The sequence below is a fragment of the Taeniopygia guttata genome, chromosome 3 (assembly GCF_048771995.1).
Source record: "Taeniopygia guttata chromosome 3, bTaeGut7.mat, whole genome shotgun sequence".
Lineage (NCBI taxonomy): Eukaryota > Metazoa > Chordata > Aves > Passeriformes > Estrildidae > Taeniopygia > Taeniopygia guttata.
Window position 1 is genome coordinate 59,267,686 of NC_133027.1, and position 26,608 is coordinate 59,294,293.

Here is a 26,608-nt window from a genome sequence, read left to right on the forward strand (position 1 = left end):
TCTATTTCCACTGTATAAATAGAAAAAAAATGTTATTTTTTGGGGAATATGGGGCTAGGGGTATTTTAGTGTGCTTCCCAGTGTGGTTCACCAAAGCTTGAATGTGATGACTCTGCAGGGCCAGTTTGAAAAACCTTGCTCAAGTGCTGCTGAAGTGGAACTGATTCTGAGGGAGGGAAGCAGCAAGGTCATCTTTAGATTCCTTTTGCTTTGTGAAAGCCTGTGTTAACAGATTCATAGTGCTCTCTCCATGTTGCAAGTTTGTGTGCAGGGAGGCGATGGAGGCCCGGGTCAGGTTTGGCAGGCATGGGCACTGCAGGCAGGTGTGAGCAGCAGCACTGCTTCCCTGTGATCCCTGGGAGTCCTGCGGGGAAGCAGCTCTCTCACCGCTCCTGCCTGCAGCCTCCCTCTGGAACAGGGGCCTCCTGTGACTGAGGATGGACAAGACCTGCGGAACACACTCCACACAAGCATCAAAAGATACCTGTCTTTTCTGCATCTTCCTTCTCAGTGTTTTCATGCAGCTTATGTTCATTGGACTGAGCAGATTTAATGAAATTTTTAATTCCTTATACATTAGAAAAAGCCTTTTTTTGTTTGTTTGTTTCAGATAATTTTTGAGTAATTTTTTATCTTTCTTAAGTATAACTTCAATAAAAGTGTGTTTGTGAACCTAGGCTTGATCTGAAAAAGGATGAATATTCTGAAAATATGAAAATTTAATTTACCTGGTCTGGCAGATTGGTGATGTCTGATACTTTTTGGTATTTCTTCATTTTGGTTTTACCTATGAAACGGTTTTATTTAGTATCCAGCTGGGAAGCTAGGATTTATTTAGTAAGTGTGTAATGTTGGAAAACTGCTACACACCTGCAAAAATATGTAATATTTTTGAAAATTCTATTTTTTTCTCATACTGTTTTTTAAAGTGCTGTTTTTTAAAGTAAATTTAAAGTTTTGATTTTTTTGTGCTTCTTACTGACATGAAAATAATTCTGGGAACCTTATCTTCTACAACATGCATATTTGTATCAGTTTTTTAAAAAAATTGATCAAAAATTATGAACATCTATCAAGTCATGTACACCTAATGTATTATTCTGTGGCTGTTAAAATTACCTTAACAGTTATTATATTGCTTGCTGGATTACTTCAAATACTTAAATGATTCTTGCACTTATGTACACCTAAGAGTACGTATTTTAAAGAAGCCACAACATTGTTTATTTAAACTTATACTGACAGAGGTGATAAAGCTGCAGACAGATGAGAATGGGGTGGAGAAGATAAGAAACAACAGCTTTGATCAGTAGTTAGTAGAGAAAAAAAAGGAAGTCAATTATGGGGCACCGGGATAAAGCAAATTCAAAGGAAGGTTTATGACCTTGAGAAGAATAAAAAATATTAGCTAGGTTTATTGGGATGAAAAAGATAAAAGGTAGTTATATGCATAATATAGGTGCTGTACTGATAATGATTGATTAATGATACTGTATTAATTTTGGTACATTTGAAATCTAAAATATTCAAGACTTTTCCCCCTGCCTAGTTTCATAGAATCATATTGTCAATTGTGACATTCTCCAATTTTCCTGTCTCACTAAAAAACCAGAGATGTGTCATGTCAACCCTTCACCCTTTACAATTCTTCAATTCTGCACAAGTTCTAAGCAAAAGGAAAAGGTTATTTATGTAAATGTTCAAAATTAGCTGATGTATAAGTCTTGGCAAAGAACACTGGGCTTAAAAAAATGCAGTTTTCCTGAATGATGCCAGCAGCAGTTTCTGCTAACTTGGTAAAGTCTCATGTTCCTCTAATAACAGGTATATTTTCATTGAAAAGCTTTGAGTTAATATCATATTTGGGGACAGAAATGTTATACAAAAAGTCTTGAGGGGTGGCTGAGAGCACATGTGAGAATGTCCAGGTGCCTTTGGCTGGTAGAAAGCAGTTGAAAAGTACTGTAGCACGAGATGTCAGGGAACTTAGGCTAGATGAAGTACTAGAGCATGCCTGAAGAAATCAGAAAGCTGATGGGGAGTACAGGTTTGGAGCAGGAAGGTGTGGTTGATGCCAGATGTCTTGGTTCATCAAAGCATAGCAAGTTGTGCTGTGCTCAAGGAGGGAATAAAGCAAATTAGGTATGTAGGGAGAAATCTAAAAGAGTCTCCTAGGCTCAAAACCAGGATATGTTTATTTGAGAAAATGTTGAGACTCTGGGGAGATAAAAGCCACCTGTTTACTAATCAGCAATTAAAGCATGCATGTAAGTGGATAATTACTATAAACAGTAGGATTCTTCATGCTGTAGCTTGTCTGGTGCTGTCACACCCAATGATGTTTGTCTCCTGCGCAATTTTTAGCGCAGACTCTTACTGAAAAGCATGTTTTGCAAAGAACCGTTTGCCTTCCAGGGGCAGGCCCAGAGCTCACTTGCGGCTCCCTTGGCAATTTCACATCCTCTCAGCTTTATGTACCACACCCACAGCAGCTACCCATAATAACTTCTTACCAGGTTCAGTGGATGTGAATTCATTGGCATTTACAGATATAACTGTTTGGTTTTCACCTGCACAGCATCCTGCACTTGCTGGTCACTTGCATGTCTAGAACATGTCTGGTAATGTCTGTGTCACTGGAACAAAAGTTCTTCAGCAACAGTTTTTAATGCAATTTTTTTTTTTTTGGTCATGTTTAAACAGCTTTTTAATTTTTATGGCAGTGGTATTGTAATGAGAAAAAGCACTTTTTTATGCAGTATTAGATCTTGACAAGTGAAGGAAAGCTTGCATCTCTAATTCGGCAATAACACTTGAAAACTGTTTGGTTAATAATTTAGGTGTATATAATATAATAATTTAAGTTAATAATTAAACTAATTCAGGTGCAATCATAAGTGATTTTTGACTTAGATTCTCAACCTTGCTGCTAATATTACAGTTATGCTGAAACCTTTGGATGGGAGCAGGTACACAAAATAGTGCTGTTTTTTTGGTATTTCTTTCTATTGTTGAAAACTTGGTTAATTTATCAAATAGCTTTTTTATTTTTTCAAGGTAAAATACTCAATAAATTCAGGTGGCTTTATAAGAAATTGCCCTGTATCTTACTAATTCTGCAACATTCCAGCTAGGAGAAAGGGCAGTAGATAATTTTTTTTTGAATTTTTGTATTCTGGTTGTTTTCAAACAATTAGGACTCCTTTTTTATAACCTGAAGCAGTGGATGAAGCTTGACCTCCCTGAAAGAACTATGCTTCTTTTTTATTTCTTTTTTTTTTCTCCTATCGACAGGCCAAACTCCGATAACAGGCGCCACAGCATCCGGGAGAGGATGTCCAGTGCCAACGAGAAGGGGAGCCTGTCCATGGAGTCCACCAAGGAAACCCGGTACTGCGCCGTCTGCAACGACTACGCTTCAGGCTACCACTACGGCGTCTGGTCTTGCGAGGGCTGCAAAGCCTTTTTCAAAAGGAGTATTCAAGGTAATAAACTGTTCAAGTTGAGTAACCTTTACTCTTTACTCTTGAGGAAACTGAAGGTACTTGAGATTCCAGCCTGAGTCCGGGACAATGACATTGATTAGATTTTCATTAGTAGTTGTTGTGCTCTTCCACATAGTTTTAGCTCTGTGCTTAGTGAATGCTTCTAGCAGGTATAAAATATGTTGTTATTTAGTCCAACATTATGAGGAAAAGCAAAGCTTTTCTATATCATCCTTACTTTAGGTATATCTGACCATAGTGGTAGTGAGAAATTTAATTTAAAAATCCATATTGGATCAAGATGATCATTCTTTCAGCCTATGCATATCTCTCCTCTTATCCAAGGCATTTTTGAGAATTAAATGTCAGATGATCAATTCCTGTTGACTGATTTATCAATTTAGTGCACCATTAGCCAGATGGTTCAGTTCAAATCTCAATTCCTTAAAGATGCTAGATGTCTTCTGAGACCCAGTATTGAAAAGGAATGTTTCCTTGATGAAATATTATTTGTGTCTGTCAACAAAGCAGGGCTTTGAACTGTACACGTAATGTTTTAGTTCACAGTCTTGTTGTGGTCAAAAAGACTAGTGGAGTAAAGGGCATCTAACAAAAACACAGTTAATTACTGTGACAGAGATAGTTCTTTCCTTAAATGTCTGTCATTTTGTGGAACAGATGCTTTATTATTTTGCTTTGTTCAACATCTCTTAAAATGAGTAAGAAGTAATTGCAATTCTACTGAAAATACAGGTACTGTTCAGTATCTAAGTTTTAGAGAAGAAAATAAAACAGATTTCTTCTTTTTAAACAGAAAACTGGTAAAATGCTGTGCTTTTAGGTTTCCATGGCTTTTTAAATCTCCAGGTGATACATAGGCACAAAAATTTCAGTTGCCTGTTTTACTGAAGTAAACATAGGGTGGAACAGTTTTACATCATATCACAAGGTGTGATTATTGCCTGTTTTGTTGCATGACTTGCAATGAGTGAGTTAAATAGGACTTTCAGCATTCAGCTCAGAATCTTTCCCCCCTTGAAGAAAAAAAGTGGGAGAATGATGGAGGGGTAGACATTGATGGAATTATTTGAATGACAATGATTAGTTAATAGTTACTCATATTTTTATTTGTCCAGACACATTGAAATGATTTTTAAAAGAGTGAGTGGTTAGAGCCAGAGGTCAGTAATAAACACCACTGAAGGGAGAAAGGGTGAAATGCTTTTTTTTCTTCACATCAGAGTAATTTACTTTAACTTGTGATGTCAGAAGAACAACTCCCTTATTGTGTATTTATTATTTTTCCTTCTCAGTTCCTCTGACCAAGTCAGAATTATTCTTAGACTTTTGAAATTATGTCCTGGTATTTGAATTGAACTAAATCACAACAATGTGGAATTTGAAATAACCTTAAGCAAAAGTAAGAGTTTTGAAGTAATTGTGCAGCAAAGGTCTTTAGTGTTTGGCCATTGTGGGAGCAGAAATGAATCCATTTCATTGAGCTTCTGCTGTCAGCACTTGTTGGTTTTGCCCTGGTATTCACATGGACAAATGTTGTGGTCCACTACACTGGATCTGTTTTCTATTTGTGATACACTAAAGACTAGTTAGCAAATTTGCTTCTTGTTACGTATATCTATTTAATGTAATTTTGAAGTAGATAAACCTTTTCCAAGATCCCATAAAATGACTTTCATGATCTAAAAGTCATGTTTGCTCTAATTTAAGCTCCTTGCTTCTTGCCTTGTCCCCTGTGGGCACAAAGAACGCTTATTACAACAACCTTTTACATAGTTGAAGACTGTTATCATATATTTTCTCACTCTTCTCTTTTTTAGACTAAACAAACTAATTTTTTCAGTAGAACATGCTTTCTAGACTGCTGAACCCATTTGTTAAGCTCCTCTGTACTTTCTCCAGTTGATCCACCTCTTTTGTGATTATGGTAAAAAAATGACATCCACAAATATAAAGAAAGTAATTCAAGAATATCAGTACATATGAGAGAATTGTGATCATTTGATCAGAGGGTAAGAAAAGTCTTCTGAACTTTTAAAGTCATAGCTACCTAGTCTTGATGAACTACAGTACTTTTTGAATTTCCTACTGGATTTGGAAGAGATCTCTTTTTCCAGTTACATATTCTCATTGGACATGTGTGCAATTTATGAAAATTGAAGTAATTTTTAGATTGAGAATAGATGCATTTACCTTGCAGATTATAATAATTTTAAATATACTGTGATCAGATAGCAAGGAATGAATGCTACTTACATGCAGGTATATTTATAGAAGAATGTGTGGACTAAATAGTGTTGTATATATTTTTGATTTATTATATATACTGCATTTATTTATGTATATGCATATTATTTATACTTCATTTTGATTTATTATATATACTTCATATTTATGATTTGCATTCCTAAAATAAATGGGAAAAAATTCCTGTGAATCATATGATAAAACACTGTCAAGGTTCACAGAACTTTTTTGTATGAACAAAAATAAACCAAAATGCTTTAAGCAAAGTTTTTTGTTGTTTCAGCAAAGATAACTGTGCTACTTTGTTCTTTGCTAGCCTGTATTTCTCAATAGATATATAGATGCAGAGATAATAATTTCTGTACTTCTCATCAGACTTTTCATAGGAGAATTGCTGTAATGAATCTTGATGTTCCTGTTAGACTGCATACAAACATTCTACATTGTTCTTAATAGACGTACAGGAAAAAGTGAGGACAGACATGAAGAAGCTGTATGTGGTAATGAATTACCTCTGTTATTCTCAGTGATATCTGAGATATCGATATTTACCTGTGTAAGTATATACTGAAATGTTATGAAAACTCACATCTGCATTGAAACTTACCTGAGTGACAATAGATAGCTTTACTTTTATCCAGGGGATCTGGAATTATCCTAGTAATATTTTCTGAGTTTTATATGCTAAAGTGTTTTTCTTTGTTGTCAAGTAGTTAAAGCTAAGAGGTAACCTGAATTAGAAATTGTCTCAATACATTCAAGTTTTCAGTTTTGTTTAAACAGATGGTTTGTGGGAAACCTGAACTGTGTCCTGAAACTGCCTGTGTCAGTCTGTTTTGTTAGTTTATGTCCCAGAAGTGATTTGGGACCTTGTTTTGAGAAACCTCAGTGCAGAGTGTTATTAATGTACAAGCTTCCATGGAAGAGAAAAGTCACAGGATACCAAGAATACCATTTTACTTGGTGATAGAAGAGTGCTTTACTCTTCCCCCAGCATATGTAGCCTTCAGAATTGTATTTGGTTGAGGGACTTGATTTCAGAAGCATAACAAGGAGCCATACCACAGCACACTGTACTTCTGTTCTAAAATATTTATGAATTTTAGGGCCAAGAAGGGCCATTAGATAAATTAGTCTCTTCTCTCAATATGAACTTTATATGCTATCCATCTCCAAAGCCCAGTAACTTGATGGAGGTAGATATTTTAGAAGATGCCCAGACTCAAGATGCCCATGGGCTCAAGCATTTTTTTTGAGCCATAATGATTGCTTATTCTAATGATTTGTCTTCCCATATGCTAAAAATTTACCAAATTAATGCATATTACATGAAGTTATGTGTCTTTGGCTTTTACATCACTTTCATGAACCAGTCTTAGTAATTACTACTATCTTTCTTCTGTGGAAAGTTCTTAAAACTTAGGTCATCAAGTCATCAAATCACCTTGATATCTTAAGTGAACTAAAATGTTTCAGCCTCCTGCTGTATATCTTTCTATCTTTTGTCCATTATCTTTGCACCTTTACTTATTCCCCCACACCCATAACAGCCTTTCTAAAATTTAGATGTCAGAATTGGATGATGTATTTCAACATGAGCCTTACAAATGCCATTTACAAATTAAAAATCCCCTTGTGACTCACACATTCTTTCTCCCTTTTAATTCCCTTGTTTTTTGGATGGCCACCAAGCCCTATGAGACAGGAAGGAATTACTCATACCACCTCTGACAAGCATCCAGCAAATGCCTACATATGGGTGTCTGCAAGCCCCCAGAGGGAGCACAAGGGATTCAGAACAAACCATAAGTAAATCCTTACATTAGAGGGTATCCTGATCCCAGAATTGCTCAAGCATTTTAGAAATCACCAATTATTTTTCCCCTTCATGTGCCCTTCTTATGTTTATGTTTTTCAGGTGCATCTTCTCTGCTTTTGTTTACAGCTGGGATATTTCACATATAGCAGTTAAAAATTACTCCATTATGGGAGGCATTACCAGAACACGTTGGCTTCTGAGAATGGATGATTAGCTGAGGAATTCCAGAGGCCTGCCTTTAATGTCTTGATCAGAGATATAATGGTCTCTGAAGTGCAGGAATTCTTGAAGCTGGGAAGTATTTTGCTTGTGTGCCTTGAACCTGGATTTTAATTAGCAGTTATACCTTCTGACCATCAAGTTTGGCAGAGAGAGAGTTTTGGCAGTAGACTTTCAGTGTTATCAATTGTTTTTATTTGGCAGCGATAAAGTTGTACTTTGTTGAAAGTATGTAATGTTGGGAGGGGTGGTAATGTATACATATTTTCATATTTGAGAGAATTTTACTGGTAAAACATGCTAGTAAGTGAGTGTTTAGGTAATGGTGAAGTGAAGCAATTGCAATAGTGTCAATCTGGGAGGTTTCTGAGATCTTCCCTTTAATTTTCCATTCTTGTCTTCTGTTTTGATGGTATTTTTGTAATCTGTTTTATAACAGCTCAGATCCTGCAGCCAAGAAGGCAGAAACTCCCTAATAAGACTGCTTGTACACTGGTACTATGAGCTGTGAGCCAAAATACAGAGCAGGAACTTCAGTGAGACTAGCAGAGTTAATCACAGTCAATCACTAGGGAGCTGCAGATGGGCATCTGGTTCCAGTTGGAGATGGCTGTTGGACGTTTGAAGTCTGGAAAAGGTGGATTTGGAAAGTTTGCCTGGGTTTAGCTGTCATTGAGAGTGCTCTAACTGCTGGTGGCCAGCCAGGTTCTTCTGAAACTTCTTTTGATTTATTTTTGTGCATTTAGTAGTTTTTCTCCAGTGTTCCCTGAGGTAAACACGTGCTCTGATTGCAATTTTTGGCTCTGATTACATTCGCTAACATGCATTTTTAATTTCAGCTATGCAATTTATGGTGATCTTGTTTCAGAAATTTGAGTGCTATTGAAGGGCAAGAGTCAGTACCTCTTTTTTCCTAGCAAGACAATTTTGAATGTGGTACTTTTCTAGCAAATTTTAAGTGCTGCATTCAACATGGATGTGATAGTGGCTTAAGATGTTTGTATCTAGGATACTACCTTATTTTTCAAGGCCTAAGTAAATCATAGGGCTGCAGTGGACTGTGAGCTCTAGTTCATCTTTCTGTCCTGTGACAGGATCAACTTCTACCAATTACTTATATGTATTTATTGATCTGCTTCTTAAAACCTGTATCTTGATCCAATGTTTTATTCTCCTTATCGTTGAAGGCTACTGGGAAATCTGAAACTTCTGCCTGCAGGTTAAGATCATCACTTATTTTCCTGAGAATCACGCCACAAAAAAATGTGTTCTTTTTCTGCAGCAACCTTTAAATTGTGGAAGTTTGCTATTACAGTTGAAAAAAAATCTTGCTGTACCTAGCCTGAAGAAACAAAGTTTATTCAAAATTTTCTCATAAATCTTGTTTTCTTAACATCTAATCTTCTAGTTGCTCTGCTTTGGAGGTTCTCCACTTTCTACTGTTTTCTTTTTCTGTTGAAGCATGATTTCCTTCAATATGGTGTTTCAGAAGTACTGAACAGAGCAATACAATTACCTTACAAGTCCATCCATCACATGGTATTTGTCTATATCCACCACACTGTAAAGTTTGCCTTCTTTACAAAAACATAATACTCTTCACTCATAATCAATGTGTGATGCAGAATAAGATCAGGCATGCTTTCTGCAGAAGAAACCATTTATTTTACTCCCTGTTTTGTGCATATGTTTACTCCTATTTTAATGCAGAGATTTATACCAATCCTTTGTGTTTTGTGCTTCTGTGCTGTTGTTTTCCCATGTGCTACCTCCAGTTTGCCAAGGTAATTTGGAATTCTTATTCTGTACTCTCCTGGCATTTATTTCAGTCTGGCTAGCAAAGTAGTCTGGCCTTTCCTCTGTTCTTCTAACACATATAAATGTCATCTACAAATGAATAACAATTAATAAAAGAAATACTCCAGATCACTACTGATTTGTGAGGAAAACACTGCATATAACCGGATTCTGGACAGACACTATGGAGCCATATTCAGTATCAGCTTCCGTTGTAACATTGAACTCTGACAGTTCTTCTCTGAGACAGATTTTCTGAAATCATCTGAACTGTATATTCCTAGCTGACATATGATATGTCGATCTAGGCAATACTGAAAACATTTCTGAAGTTGAGCAACACACATTACCAGAGAGTAGAGAACTTTCTTGTGCCAAATCCAAAGCTCTTCCTACTTCCTAGATAGAATTCCTGGCTTTTAGAAGCTGTTCTTAATATACCCCATATTATCACCTTTAATGTTGTTTTACTTCCTCTGGAATATGACTGTTGTGCAATATCAAGCAACAACAACAAAACATTAAACATTATTACATGTTGCAAGTGTTTAGTGAATATTTCATCTGAAAACTCACATTACTCCTAGCTCAAAACTGAGCCTTTCAGCAATTCAAAATATTCACATGAGAAATAAAAGCACTTTACATTTAAAAATTACAAGAGAGCATGCAAGTTTTGTCGTGGAGGAAAGTGCTAAACTGTCTCACTTGCTTTACTCCCACTCTAAAATGTGGCTAGAGATATGCAGGACAAGAGACTAAGATACTTTGGTTGACCCTTCTGATTACAAAAGGGGTGGCTCTTCGTACTATAGAGCATAGATGATGTTAGTATAGGACGGAGCAAACCAAAGATCACCGATACACATTAGTTGATTAAAGAAGTATATAACCAGGATTTGCAGGAGAAAGTGGTACACAGGTGTAAAACATTCTTTTTTTTGGTCAAAATAATGGTGTCAAAAAGTAGCATAATAATTTAGCAAGCCAGCTGTTGCCTGTATTAAGGTTTCAGTTTTACAGACTTCAATGTAGAAAACTCAGTTAAAAAAACACCATACAAGTAGTTGAAAAATGTATGATAGCGGGAACCATTCAAGTACTGAAGATCCAAACCTGATGTTATACCTGGAATAAAAATGGAGAGTTACATTAATTTTTTCTTTTGTCAATAACATTTGGTGGTATTTTGATTGCACAAGAGTAATTTGCAATATTTTTAGCTTCTTAGGCTCTTTATAATTGTTGTGGGAGTTTTCTTTAGTAGACTTCTTTCCCTTCCCATTTTGGCTCAAATAAAATGGGAAGCTAAAAATACAAGAGATTCATTCAAAGTCTATGGGAATAAGATGGCCATGACATGCCTATAACTCTCTCTGAAAATGCTTTTTGTCTCTGGAGAGATCATATTGAGATGGTTGTAAGTAATACATTGTGGGAGTTTTTCCCTTTAACACAGCTGTTGTTTTAATCATGTGCCAAGAACTTAAAACAATTGTGACTTATCAGCTAGGGAAACAGAAACTTGATGTCATACTCCTTGCCAGATTTTGTTAGATTGGATCAGTATTTTTGTCTATTTTTATTTGTCATAAGGAAAAAAATATACTTTCTGTTTTATTACCTTGTCTAAAATTAGAAAAATTGGATCAGGGTAAAAGTAAACTTTGCACATGGTATCACAATCCTGAAATAGTAGATGAAACACCAAATTAAATTTTAAGATAAGGCCAATAATAAAAACTTCAAAATTATTTGCTTGAGCAGAAAATATCACTTTATATTTATAGATTTATAAAGGTAAATAGTGGCTTTTTAAAATATATTATTCTCAATGTATAAGTTCATGCATTATTATATTAGTGAGATAGCAGCAGGCTTGGTACCCCTATGCAGTGCCCATTCTCCTTATCTCTTAATTTTTCCTGTTAGTCTATGGAAAGTTTTAAGAAGAGCTCAGTATCAGCCATTTGGCTGGAATTACCTGCTCATGTGAGCAGTTACAGTTTATACCTAAGTGAAGACAAGAAGATTCCACTAGAAGGCAAACACTGTCTGTGAGCTCCATACATGGCTGAAGGACATAACATGGAGTGTATAAATTTTAACCTTTCTTCCTCATTCATCTCATGGTTCTGTGATTGATGTGTGTCAATGCTCTCAGGCACATGGTGCAATTGTTGGGACTGTCCTTTATCATAAAAGGACCCCCAATGTCTTGGAAGAATGAGCTCTGAACTCCAATGATTTCAGAAGGCTAATTAATTACTTTATTATACTATATTATACTATAACTATATTACACTATATTACCCTAAGAAGAACTATCACTAACTAACTATATCACTAACAGATTAACCAAAAAGACTCGTGACTCTCTCCTGAGTGTCTTGACACAGCTGTTGGATCCAATTGGTGGATCCAAACAATCATCACCAGATGAATCCAAGCAACCATCACCAGAATCCAATCAAGCAATTACCTTGGGTAAACAATTTCCATACCACATTCCACGCAGGCACAAATGCAGGCATAGATAAGAATTGTTTTCTCTTCTTCTCTCTGTGCTTCTTCAGGAGAAAACCCTGAGAGAGAGAAATGTGCCTCTCTGTTCAGAGAATGTGACTGTCACAGTCCTGTGCAGGGCCGGGAGCTGGATTTGATGATCCTTGCAGGTCCCTGCTAACTCAGGATATTTCATAATATTTCCTTTTGAGGTATGCAGAAAAAGAGATCTTCCTCACTGGATGCATGAACTATGTTTTACAGCCTTCTAGACCCTTTTCCTTACTGTAATGTTACTACTGTTATTAATGTTTTGGTTTTTTAAGACCAGAAAGAAGATTAATCTTCTCAGCAGTGCTGAGCAGTTGCTAAGAGAACCTAAATTCCAAATCCAAAGACCTTTTCTGAGAGTAATAAAGCTGTGAATTTGAGTATCTGTTCTTATAAAGGATTTAGACATAGCCTTCTGTTCTTCTGTGAAGCTGTTAGGAAAAAGTGTGATTTTAAAACCAGTAAGTGCAGTTTTACTGGGGTACTTTAAAGTAAAATTTGTGTTACTTTTATTTTACATTCAACATTTGTTTTTACTGGGTTAGCCTATGTAATGTCCAATTGTTCTTTTTTTTTTTTTAATTTTTAATGTAATTTTTCCAAAGTTTTGTTTTTAATCTCCAGTCTTGTTTGGCACCTTAAGGTGTGGATAAAGTCTACAATCTAGCTTTCCTTTCCTTCCTTTCATCTTAGCTGCTATGATGAAAATTTTGGTAATTTCACTGTCAGATCATAGAAGGATCTGGTGCTTCCAGAGGTAATGGCTAAGCTGGTAGCTGCCTTATTCAGATAGGTAAAGAATAGTTTTAGAAATATGTGACATGAGGATTAAACATAAAATAATAATTAAAGGAAAAGCACATAGTAGTAAAAGGATAATAATTATTACTGGCTTTGTTCCAGATGCATAATGAATCAATTCAACTACTTCAGTTTAGGCATCCTTTTCCTCTTCCCCTCCTCTGTTGGTCATTATCACACAGATAGTCACATGAGAAAAGGGTCTGATTTTTGCACCCCTCTTGGGAGAGACTTTAGCATTTCCTGAAGCACTCAGATTACTTAATTTTATATACTTAATTTTATTTTTACTGTTTTAATAAGTGCAATTACCAAGTTTTCCTAAGAAAAATAGACCACCCCTCCCTAAGCTCTTCCAAAAGGTCCTTTAGACTCCAGGGTAGCTCATGAGCTCATGACAGTGCAAGTTATACATATGGGGGATTAAAACTAGGGGTTCCACCCTATTAAATTCACTGCCTTTAATTTTGTGCAGGTTATCTGATGATTCATTTTTTGAAAGTGTCTGTGAGATCAAAGTCCAAATGATGTATGCTTCCCTCTACAAGCATCAATGAGCACTGAAGACAATTCTTCCTCTTGGTACTCCTGTGATAACAGCTCTCAAGAAGCCTAATTACCCTCTCTTGTAGCATGTACCATCCCTTAGATACCATGAAAATGAAGGACAGGCAGCTGGGAACCTGTTGGTGTGTCCCATTTTCATGCTGATGACTCCTACCAGTGAGAAACCCATTCCAGTAGGTCAGATTGGTTGGAATCAACTTTGCCGAGAGATGAGCTTCAAACATTAGATAAAAGGTAGAATAATTGAAAGACAATTTACCTACATCAAGGTTATTTAGTTTTATATTGTTTTTATACTGGTTCACTTTTAAGTAAAACTTCTTTTTGCATATTACCTATTCCTTAATTGTGAGTTCCTGCCTTTTTCTCTTCCGTGCTACCCCAAGCAAGACTGCCCTAGTCGGTCTGTGCCTTGCAAAGGAAACTTCTTTTTTCACTTCCAGCAGATGGTATGGTGGAGAAGCAGGAAAGGTTCCTGCCTTCCTTCTTCCCTTTGTTTCTTTCTTCTTTCCTGATTAAATTGATAATGTTTTTTATTGTATTCTCAAATTATCAAACATTTTCTTCTAGTTGCTTACGTGTTTTCCTATCTATTGAAGTCATGTTGGTTAAAATAAACCAAAAATTATAATAAATAATCTTTTCACTAGATTTACAAGAAATCTGACACTTTGATACCAATGATAGTTGCAATCTAAAGAAGTATGCCCATCACACACAGATCCTTCTGGTTTTAGCAGACAGATTTTACATTCTTTATTCTGTGAAGTCAATCAAGCACTTTGAGTGAACAGTGTATTGTCTAAGGTGCAGATCATGTGCATAAAAACAGACTATGCAAACATTTAAAGAGTAAATTCATGATAAAATTCTTCAAAAGGAAAAAAATATTATATTAATGTAGGAACTGTAGTTCTATTACAAATAGGATTATTTTATGTACTATTCTACCAGCCAAGTGTTTCTTTCCAAACACTTGTGGTTTGCACAAGTAAATACAGATTCATAGCCAAGAAGAAGGTTATCATCCACATAAGTATAGCAGAAATAGGATGGCTGCCCTGATCATATTGATTACACCTGATTTTTGGTTTTTGCATGCAGTCAATTCTGTCACTTTTTTTTTTTTTTTTAGCCTTTGAACACTATGAAAATAAGCCAAAGCAGCAAAGGTGGTTAGAATGATTTCAGCTTCGACCTAAGTGGGATTTATCCGCTCATTTTAGAGAGATCTAAATGGTGTTCTGCATTATTTGCTGATTTCAGAGCCTGTACTCATTCACCATGTGAATTTACTTTTTAACTTCACTAGGAAGAAGATTAGCTATTCTTTCAAAGTACTTCTTTGTTTTTAAAAAGAGTAATTAAAATTATCCATCTTTATCTCATGGTATTATTCAAAGTTTGCTAATGAAACAAAAATTGAAGACAGGTAATTGAAGTCAGGTCGTTGTTTCAATGCTGCTTAGTGTGACTCAATACAAGTGCATTTTCTTAAAAATATGATGCTTTTTTTCCTGCTCCTTTTCTCTGTAGATACTGCATATGTGGTTGAGGCTGCTTTTTTTCTGACTTGATTTTTTTAAAATTTCCTTACATATGAAAGGTTTTGAATCGGATATAGGTCTGTATCCTACCAGAGGAACTGAAAATTAAAGCATTCTCTCATGCTGAGTTGAGGTGGTGGTTCAGTTTACTACAGTGCTGGAGCAAAGCATATGAATTTTCCACTATTACTTTGTTCTATATGGTCGACCTAAAAAGTAATAGTTCTATCTATCTGAGACAGGGCATAGTCGGCTGTTCCCCTATTGACAAGTTTAGAGGCTGGCAACTTATTTTGATGAGATCCCAGTTATGCAACATTAGAGAGCAGATGCTCCTGGTGTAATCTGATAGCAATTTTTACTCTATTTTCTAATTTGTAGTCAAGGATAGATGATTTGATGAGACCAAGGCCTCTGTAAAACCTCCACCCTACTTTACCTCAAGCTGATCCCTTAACCTCAAAGAAAGAACAAACAGTTCTGCAGTAACATTTTTTTTTTTTGCATGTGTTTGCTGTACCTTCGTTATGTTCAGATGAATGCAAGAACTATGGTTAGCAAATGGTTGTCAATGGTTGGCAAGTAATTTTATAGCAGATTTAAGCACACTTTTTTTTTAAGAGCAAATTGGAGTAGATGCTTTTTTGCAGTAACAAATAATGCTAAAGAGAGTAAGAAATGAGGAAGAGGAGCTCTGAAGGAGAATACCATAACAATACCAATACAATAAAAATCTTGGTTTCGGCATGTGGTAATTTTAGAATTTGTCATGTCAGAAAATTTTTGCACAAAGCAGTAGACATGCAGCTGGAATTAGTGACTCCTCTATCCCTGAGGTACAATTAAGTATTTGAGGATTTTTGCTTCTGTTTTATGTTGTTTGTTTCTTTACTGGAACTGACTGTCATAGATAATATCTTTTGTGCGTAGACCTTTTTAATTTTGTAAACCTCATTTTCTGCGGTCTATTGGTTAAACATCAGCACAGGAACACAAAACCAGATGGTGTTGTATTTCTCAGTCTGAGAGCATGGAAGTCAAGGCACTTGTTCATATTAATAGATCCTCTTTTGTGGTTGCTTTAATTGTTCACTATATTAATTACTGTACAGAGGTTTTAATTTAAAGAATTTGAGAATGTGTTACATAGAGATGTCAATTTCAAAGTCTGTATCAACACTTTTACGAGAGGTTATGATGGTAACCCTACTTTTTTTCCCAAGAAGTTATAGTAATTTTTGTTATGTCTGTGTATAACTGTGTCCTTACTTTCCCTCTGGTTTTATAGGGCACAATGACTACATGTGTCCTGCTACTAACCAGTGCACCATTGACAAGAACAGAAGGAAGAGTTGCCAGGCCTGCCGACTGAGAAAATGTTACGAAGTGGGAATGATGAAAGGTGGTATGTAAATAGCCATCATCAAATCTTCAGCATTGCTGTCTGCCTGCCTGCCTGCCTCATTGAGCAGTCGATATGGTTTTTAACTAAAGGAGGTTATAATAAAATCAGAATAGGTTACAACACAGAATAGGTTAAAATCAGGAGGTTACAATACAATCAGCAGCTATTGATTTTATTGAGTTGAACTCTATCAAATAAAAATTATTTTATTAAACAAAAAATGAAAAGCTCTGGAATATCATGTTATCTTGTCCAAATTTGCATGAAAAATAAGAGGACCATTGATTTCAATAGAACTAGAATTCCTCTGTTGTTATTTTTAACTCAGTGTTTTTTTGGTCTCTCATGGTAGGCTTCAGATCCTGATGAATGAAATTTAATCCAAGATTTTGCAACATTTTTCAGTTCAGTGGGAAGAGCATTGATAGTCTCAAATCAGTTCATATTTGTTAAATAAACTTCTCAATATGTAATTTTTGTTCTGTGAATCCTGGAAAGTTAATTTCTCTGTTCCGGTACTGTACATGTATTTTAGATGTGAATTAATTTAACCCAACAATATTAAAGGCTTACTCATTTTATAAGAACTGCAACAAATGCCACTTTACTGGAAGATATGTAATAATGATGGCTTGTTGTAGCCTGCTAAAAATTTCACATATCAATGAAGAGTAATGGAAAACCTACATCTATAGGAAAAACTTAGCAAACTAATAAGTGCACAGAGCAGAAGGGATTAGATCCCATATATTTTGTGTGTAAAGAGCTAGTTAGATTACAGACTGGTTCTTCCTTTCTTTGGCACACCTAATGCTTACTTATGCCACAGAAAGTCTGCTGCAAGACAAAAGAGTAGCTCAACATGTTTGTCATTTCCTCAACACATCATTTGTAAGTCCAGCAAAAGTAGGCTGAGTCTGAGAATCTTAGGAGAAAAAGGGAAAGACTAAAGGAAAAATGATCAGTTGCTGCTGCACTTGAGACTGGATCTGCATTTTTCTCAACTCAAGGATTGGAAAGAGCAGAGACTGATTTTATTAATCTCAATTTTGGGATGCAAGCAGCAGGAAGACATAAAATCTGCTTTTCCTTCTAGAAGTTAAGAGGGTGGTTGATTTTTTTAATGAGATTTTATGCATTGATCTGAAAGTCCTGGTTTATATGGCTAGAACTCTTCAAAGGGTATGTAGTTAATAACACAGGTATGATCCAGAAAACATAGAGGTTCAAGAAAGGCACACTAAAACCAGAGAATCCATACATGAAATGCCATGCAGATTTAGCCTTGACCTTGTACATGTGGCAGATCATAGCTAGAATTTAAATTATGCTTTATGTTGATGACATTACGTTTTTCATTTGGCACATTTACATCCAATTACACTTAAGTGTATTTAATTAATGATCCACTGTGCCAGTTTTATGTTTTTTGTATCTCTTCTCTAAGATGCAGTCTCTAATAGGTTTTTGACTATTCTATATGTAACTGTTTTACTCTCATACAAATCGTAACAATTTCTCAACTAGCATTTTTTAGATTTAAGTAGTCCAACAGAAATACCGCAATTCTATCCAAATTTTCTTTCAAATACAAATGTTCTGGAATTGTGTTTTCATACAGTGGTTCTCACCTGAGAAAATTCATCTGGATTTCATCCTTTCCTTTTACAATGTTGTAAGATTTATTTAGTCACTACAGGAACTGGCAGTTCAAAAATAGTCAGTGTTGTGGTGTTTTTATTGTTTTGTAGTTGTGGTTTTCTGCTTTTAAGAAACTAAACTCACAGTTTATAAACAAGATCAGGATCAGCATAAATTGTATCTGCTGTTATAGTACTACTAATAATGCAAGAAGTCCATCACTGGTTCATAGGCAAGAGTTTTTAAATATTTATTTTATGACGTCTTGGTAAAAAAATCTTGATATCCCTCAGTTAGAAATTGGAGATGACTTCAAGAAAGGTGAAGTTAATGTACATGAAGTAAAACATTCAAAGTTTTTTGGAGTCATTATTGATCCCCTACTGACGCCATGGATGTGTAGGGAATATAAACTTTTCTTCTAAATCTAGACTTTTGTAATTGTCTTATTTCTCTCAGATGAAGATAAAGGTTAAGTAAATATTCTTTTTATGCCATCTGGCTTAACTTTTAAGTGATAATGTTTAAATGTTCTTAATTTTTAATTTTTTTTTTCTGAAAAATGCTATGAAGATTTTCTCTTTTAATAGATATAATAGAACTTTTCTTCAACATACTAAAATAATGTAGCTCTGTAATTAGCTCAAGATTCACAAAGTCCTCCAAAAATTCTTAGTTCTTGTGATTGGTTCTTTTAGTTTAAATAATCACCTCATATTAATGTTGAAGGATTTGCTTTTTTTAAGGCATTAATGCTATCATACACTTGAGTATTTGTTTGTGTCTTATCTCACTTTTATTCCCATCTCCACAATTTGCTTATGATGATACAACTTTTAGATATAATGGAAAATGTATGTAATCTTTCTTTCCCCTATATGTAATCCCAGTTTTTCTTCTACACTAAATTAGCTGATGTTTCTCAATAAATTTTAAAAGTTGACAATTTGTGACTTTTATCTGCCATTTAAGTGATATGAGTAATAACTGATATGAAATATGGACTTTCAGTAAACATTGTGGAAGGTAGGCAAAATCTTGATTAAACATGTCTGGTTAATTCTAAACATATAATATAGAATATGGTTGCTGAAGTTTTCCTCACAGAAGGTTACTTAATGCAGAATGAAAATGTTCCTATATGTTATATTTAGTAGAGTGGACACAACTGAAATATGTTTTAGAGGCTTCATGCAGAAAAAAAGGCAGGCTTCAAGTGGCCCTTGAACTGTGTGGTAGGAACATTTACTGATGAGTTCCTCTTATGCGTTCCTGTGGAAATTTTATTGATTTTTTTTTTTTCTTTCCTGTTCTTGGGTCTTTTAAAAACTTATTTCAGTACTGAAGAGTTTTTTTTCTCTCCTCTTGTGTTTGCAAGTGTTTCCTTCTGCATCTGTTCCTGTGCTGCTTCAAGAGACAATTAGACTGCAAGAATCTCTGCTAATGTGGTGGGCATCTGAGGCATAATTTCAAGCAGTTAAATTTTGTCCAAATGCTTCATTCTCTCTTTCTGAATAAACAAAACCAAGGGACCTTAAACTTATGTGTTATTAATTAGTCTATGCTCTCCTCTTTGTACATGAGGATAAAGTAGACACATCAAATAAAATCCTTGTGATGTCCCTTTTACTTCTGTTCTGTACCAGGGGAGAGAAGCCTTGTTTTTGTTTACAGTCTGGTGATGCCTCCTTGAAGCTTGTTTCAGTCCTGGTTTGGGGAAGTGTACTACAACTTTCACATGATGCAGGATGCCAGCTTTCAAGTGAAGTTGTTACAGCCGTTGCAACCTTGAAGCTCCAACCATATGTAAGGTGCAGGTGCCCTCTGCTCCAATACAGACCTAGTTTTGTTTCTCCATTGTTTTAAAAGCTTTCTGGTGACTTGAGCCCAAAGACCTTAATTTTATGAAACCCGAAAGTACCTTGTTTTATTGTTTTTATTAATTATTTTTATAGTGTGGTAAGTGAATGAGGGTTTCTAGTAATTAGCATGCTGCATTCTTTCCCTGCCCTTTCAACGTGTGACAGGACTGGTTTATCATTAAGTGCTGTGTGGGATAGGAGCAACAGGGTGCTAGTGGCTATGGCAAAAAATTGGCATTATGCTAAATTCAAGATACCTAAAGAAAAGTCCATTATTTGCCTGACAGTCCATGTTTAACCACCCTGACACCTACATAATTCTTTCAATTGTTGAATGCTGATGGCATCCTCATGTCAAATCAGAGGAAATGTGGCCATCAAGGACTTGAGTGTTCATGTGCTACATTCAGATGGTAATCTTGTATATTACGTGGGGTATTTACTGTCTTTGAACAGCCTGAAATTTCGGGTTTTAGAGAGAAGATTCTGTGTACTGGTTGTTGTGATAATGAAATTGCAGTGATACAGCACATTTGAAGCCTACATCCTTCAGTGTTACCCTCACAATTTGTCTGAGAATGCTTCAGAAATTACTGTGATGCTACCCAGGGAGTAAAACTGTCTGCTGGCTGTAACAGAGTGCTAAAACCACATGCCATTTGACTGTAGACACTTTCATTAACTCCTAGAGATTGGAGTCTCTAGGCTTCAGTTTTTCTCTTACATTCTTTGGAAACAGTTACCGGCCTCTAAGCCAGTCTAGTTCAGTGCAACAGCCTTGCTGAAATTTAAGATAAATTTTTACAGGGAAAATGGAAAAACAAATTTTTCATTCTCTCAGAGAAGGACCTTGCTGTTTTTTGTCTTTAAATTGTGAGAGCTATGCTTCCTTACTGAATTCTATATTTATTCATGAAAAATGTCTAGAGAGGTATTAAAATAATTCTCAAAAGTAGAAGTAAATTGATGTCTGATGCAGCCACTGGATGGGCTCAAGGTCTTCTACATTTTCATGTACTTATCTTTTAATGAACTATTATATTAAAAAGGGAAATTAGTGAATGAAAGGAAATGGATTGTGGACCTGAAATGATTCTGGTTTGTTTGAGGAGAACCTCAATGATACTTATTAGACATACTGTTCTGTACTCAGCCAAATAACTGTAGGTGGGGCCTGATAAATGTATGAGGAAATGAAGTTGAAATTGCTGGGCCAAAATTGTGTACTCAGGCACATTTGAAGCAAAGTTTTGTGAGTTTACAGCAGTTTTCTGGGAAAATAAAGTGGAAATGAAACCAGATTTTTTTAGTGAAATATTTTTTCATCTCTTTACACACATATAACAGGGATCACTACCATTAAATTGTCACAAAATACAATATTCCTGTGTTCTGTCCCCAAAATTACAGAGACCATTATTGTGAACATCTTTGCCATGATTTATCTTCCTATTCCACTTCATAAAATGATTTGTGCTATAGAAGGACATCTAGGAGGTCTTTTATTGAGCCACCTGCTCAAAGCAGATTCAGTAGTGAATTTATACATGGTTAAAACCTTTTACAGCTGGGTGGAAAGGGGATAAAATGGGAAAAATTTTCTTATGCTTAGTTATACGCTATAACAGAATGTGTATTAAAAAAATTAATGAAGAACGGATGCAGGATTTTTTGGTGCAACTCTTGAACACTTGCTTGAAATTGTAAAACTAATTATAGTTGTATATTAGTTTACATTGGCTTTTTGGTATTTTCATTCTTTTTTCATTACTTGAGTAATTCCTAGAGTACTAGAGCTATAAGAGAGCTCAAGAGGGACTGTTTATAAGATAATTTCGTGGTAGGACAAAGGCTAATGTCTTCAAACTGGAAGAGGGTAGGTTTGGATTAGAAAATTCTTTTCCCTGAAGTGGTGGAGAGGACTGGAAAAGGTTGCTGAGAAACATTGCCCCATCCCTGGAAATATTCAAGGCCAGCTTGGATGGGGCTCTGAGCTACCTGGTCTGATGAAAGGTATCTTTAACCATGGCAAAGAGGTTGGAACTAGATGATCTTTTAGATCCTCTCCAACCCAAAGCCATCCATGATTCTGGTTCTTCTCTTGGTTAGACATTTACAGTTCAGTTCTATCACTCAGTCCTGGTATCTGACCAAATACCTCCAATATTCAATTTCTAAAATGTAGCAATTAAAATTTCTTATTGTCTTTGAGATTTATATCAATGGACTCGTTGTCCTAAAATGACTGGCTTTCCCAAATCATGGTTGATGTAAAGGTAGAGAATGTTCCTCAAAAGCTTTATTGCGATCCCTGAAATGTCTGTAGGGTTGTTGTAAATATTGTCTAAAAATGGGGCAGTTGCCATATTTGCTGTGACCAAAACTTGGTATGAGTTTATCAGGAGTGTTGACATTAAAAGGGATTCATTTAAATGGTGGATTAATTAAACTTCTCTTGTTTCACTTCTACATGTCCTAAGATGCTCTTTAAAATGTGTGCTATGACTGCCAAAGATTGAATACAAAAATACAGATTAGGATGAATCATGCCTTGCACCTTCATCTTTAATTTAATAGACCATTGGTTCTCAAACTGTGCATTATGAATAGTCATTAGAGACCCCAAATGACATTTGCCTGCTTGTTAACATCTATTTTTTGTCACCAGGTCCGTAAGACTTAACATGAAAGACCAGTTTTATGATCTGTATTTTAGTTAGTAGGAGTTCCGGGGCACTGAGACATGCTGTGACTTGGTCAATGATCAAACTGGTAGCCGAGCAAGGAGTTGAACAAGAATATCTGAATCTAAACCCCTCTCCCTCTATCTCCAATAGAAGGGGGTGCTGATTATAGAGGAGAAATAAGCTCCAGTTTGGAAAAGGATAAGAGATATTTTTTGGAAAAAACCTCACATAAATAGACGTACAGAACTCGGGAGTCAAAAAGGCTGTAACATCCAGGTGCACAGACTGAACACAAATCTGTTACTTATTTATCGTACTGTCTAGATATCCTTGTCAGAAACCAGGCTGTTAAGCACTGTCACTTGGGGCAGGTCTGTTTGAGATTAGACATTAAATTCTGATTAATCTTTTTAGAAGATTTCAGACAATGTTTCTCATTTAAACTAATTGTCAACCCACCTGGGTTTTCAGCACAATTTACATCACTGTTTTATTTTCCAAAAGAGAAATGGGAATGAAATAAGAGGTTGATTGTCTGAATCATATTCAAAAGAAGGATTTATTAGGCTATGAAATTTGAATTTGGAAAGTGGTGTTACTTTTCTGTGACCAGAAATGTATTTATGTAGAGAGATGCAAGCAGAAAAGTTCCCAAAAATCAAAAAAGTCTTTAAAGTTACCTTGCAAGGACCACTATGCTGAGACACATTACAATATTAGAACCTACATTGTAGTCATAGCTTCAACAATCTGTCTGTTACAAATCTATCAAGAATGAAATTATATAATTGATTTCTACTTAGGTACAGCAGCTACACTGACCTTATGTTTGAAAAGGAAGCTGTAGGATTCTGTTTTATTTCAATGAAGCATTATAAATCTGTTGAATTCAACAGAGATGTGCCTAATGAGGCTTACCTGTAAAGTGAAGTTGTCATAAGAGGCTTAGGAGACAGCTGCCTTACCTGCATCTGGCCTTTGGACTCTAAGGCCAGCTGTGCTTTGACACTGCTTAGACACTCAGGTTTGTGTCCATAAGGGAACTGTTGGCTTGTTCACAATGTTTTACTTTTGCAGTCCCTTACTTTGGCTAATGGCAGCAGTGACACCAAAGTGAGCCTGGACTCAGCTTCAGAGGTCTTCTCCCAATAGTTTAGTAAATCATTCCCATACATGGACATTTGAAGAGAGGCTTTTGAATTTTTGGCCTCTTCAAACCCAGCTTCAGTTTCAGAAAAGTAGGTTTATGTCATAGGAAAATCTATTTTCTTCCTTTGCAAACACTGGTGTAAAGGATTTGTCTGGCAGCATTGCCATGGCCTGTTCTGTGCATTCTCCCTTAACACTCTGATCATCAGCGGGGCAGTTGACTCTGAGAGATGCCTTCTTATTTATAATATCTTTCACTTCCCACATACATTTTCTCTTTTATTGTCAAACAGGGTTTGATTTACAAAACATTAGAGATTCTTTCTCTCTGGCAACTTTTAACAGGATGCCAATGAGGTAGGCTGGTCTTGAAGAACAACAATGATGTTTAGAAGAGAAGGGGTTTCCAAGCACATTTGAAACACTCTTTTGACAAACTGACAAAATTATAGGCTGTTAATGCTACAAGTCTGTGTGTGTATACAGAAGTGTCAAATGTCTCCCCTCTGGGGCCTGCTGACGGGGAGCAGAAATGTTGACAAAGGGCCTCAGGTTCAAAGGTTGCTCCAGGCTGGGAAGTTAGCTGGTAAACCATTTACCCATCACTGTTTCCAAACTTAATCATATTTCCATCTTTTTGTTGTCCTCTTAATTAAAAAAAAAAAAAAAGAAAAAAGAAAATAGAAAAAAATCCCAAACCAAACAAAAAAAAATCACAAACAAACAAAAAACCAAAAAAAACCCACCCCAAACACAAGCAAGAAAAAACCCAAACCAAGGAAAAAAAAAAAAAAGTGTGGCTACAAACTTGCTTATTGACCACATTTCTAACAAGAAACAAATTGAAAAATATTATACAAGCCTTTTCACAGGGAGCATATTTAACTTGAATAAAATTTGAGATTATACCTGTATCTTCGAATCTACAATGCATTATTCTGTAGTACACACAGCCAAGAAAACTTGACTCTAATTGGTGTCCTCCTTTTTTCCCTCTAAACATTCTTGGATATTATATATGAAGGTATAAAAGTCAAGCTTTTTAACTATCAATAGGTAGGAAAAAAATGGCTGTTGTATAGCAGAGATTCAATATGCAGTGCAATTTAAATTTTTAATCTTTTGTTTTAATGATCTGGAATTTGTTTTTTGTTTTAATGACATGTGGGAAAACAGTAGGGAAGTATTTCATATGGTTCACATTTCTTTAATAAGCATACACTCATAGAATCTTGAGTTGGAAAGGACATGAAAGATCATCTAGTTCCAACTCCCCTCCCATGGGAGTGTCATAAGCAATTTTATTGTCCATATGCAATTTTACTGCTGATCAGGTTCTAATGATTTGATTATATAATTACTTAGCAGTTTTGAAACCTGTCTCCATGTCCAGAAGTCTGACTGGATTTACATATGAAGCTTTATAAAACTGCCTTTAAAAATCTTGGTTCTTGCAGCTTTAAAACTCAAGTGGAAATTGTTTTAGAGCTCTTGCAAGATGCATAGTACTTCAATTTTTGCTAGAATATTGTTTTTCATAATACTTGACAATTAAGGTTCCTTTATTGGTTGAACTGTTGAATTAAAATCGATGGATTCATATATTTTAAAAACCCTTACAGAATCATTTCACTTTTGGCAAGGAAATTGTAGTTTGATAGAGTTGCCTTTTTTGGAATTAGTGACTGTGCATCATTATCTCTCTCTAACAGAGATAAAATTTGATTAAGTTGAAGGAGATTTGGGAGCACTTTTGTTTTTCAGAGAGATACTCTATTTAGTACAAGAAAATGTATAAATTTTTTGCTTGTCAATCTAGGCCTTAGGTAAAGAGTTAGTAGTAAGTTCTATAAATCTCTTATGAATATGGTACTTATACAGATTCAGAGACTTTTCTGTCTGTGATGATAAAAGCTGGTGATGTGATGCAGAAGGAATGCATACTCTTACTGACTTTTTTTCAGACTTAGTCTCTACAAACTCCAGTAGTAACATTGTTACAGTTGGTTGGTTGGTCGATTTTTTTTTTTTTGAATCCTGAAATAAAAATGCAAAAAGTAAATTTGTGGGGGGCATCTCCTCCAAACTGGTTATATTCAGCTTTGTTCAATGCATCACTTTTTTGTTCTAAGGTGAAGAAAAGAAGTGGTAGGCTTTCAGATGAATTAAAAATAAAACTATTGTTTTTATTTAACATCTGTTTTATTTATAAACAGCTAAATATCCTTACATTTGCCACCTTTCCTCTCCTATGTAAAATCCTCATCACACCCTTGTTTTACTTAACAAGACAGGCCTGGAATAAGTGAAAAGCAAACCCACAAACACTCTGATCTTCCAGTAATCTGTGTGATGGAGACTTAATGCTGAAGTTGCCCTACTTATATTTATCACATTTGGCCTACAGCTTTCTAAGTATACCACCTTCTAATTTATTCACATTGTCAGTTTCCTTTCTCCATGGTGTGAAAAAGAACCACTTCCTGTCTGTCCTGAACCTTGCATGGGGTATTTTAATTTGAAACTTTCTTGTATTAGACGAGAAGCTTTAGTGTTTTGTACCTTATTAATATTTTTGCTATTGCTGATTTTCTAGTCCTGTATCTGGCTTACAGACCAAGCAGATACAGTCAATTTAGATATTTCTTACACCAAAGATGTTCCACATTTCAAATCATCTTACCTCTTTTTCTCCTATCCCTTTTTCATATATTTTTATATCTCTTTTTAATTTGGGAAGAACAGAACTGCGTGCAGTGTTCACTGTAGTGTGCCTCATGATAATAAACTCGGTGATTTATGAAGGTT

At 35.5% G+C, this 26,608-nt stretch overlaps 1 protein-coding gene across 1 annotated transcript in view; it reads left to right on the forward strand.

Annotated features, from left to right (window-relative positions):
* Window positions 1-26,608, forward strand: part of ESR1 (estrogen receptor 1) — a 176,348-nt gene that overhangs the window by 101,429 nt on the left and 48,311 nt on the right. The window contains 2 exon segments of the mRNA NM_001076701.1: window positions 3,295-3,485; window positions 16,345-16,461. Of these exon segments, the coding sequence (NP_001070169.1) occupies window positions 3,295-3,485; window positions 16,345-16,461 (308 nt within the window).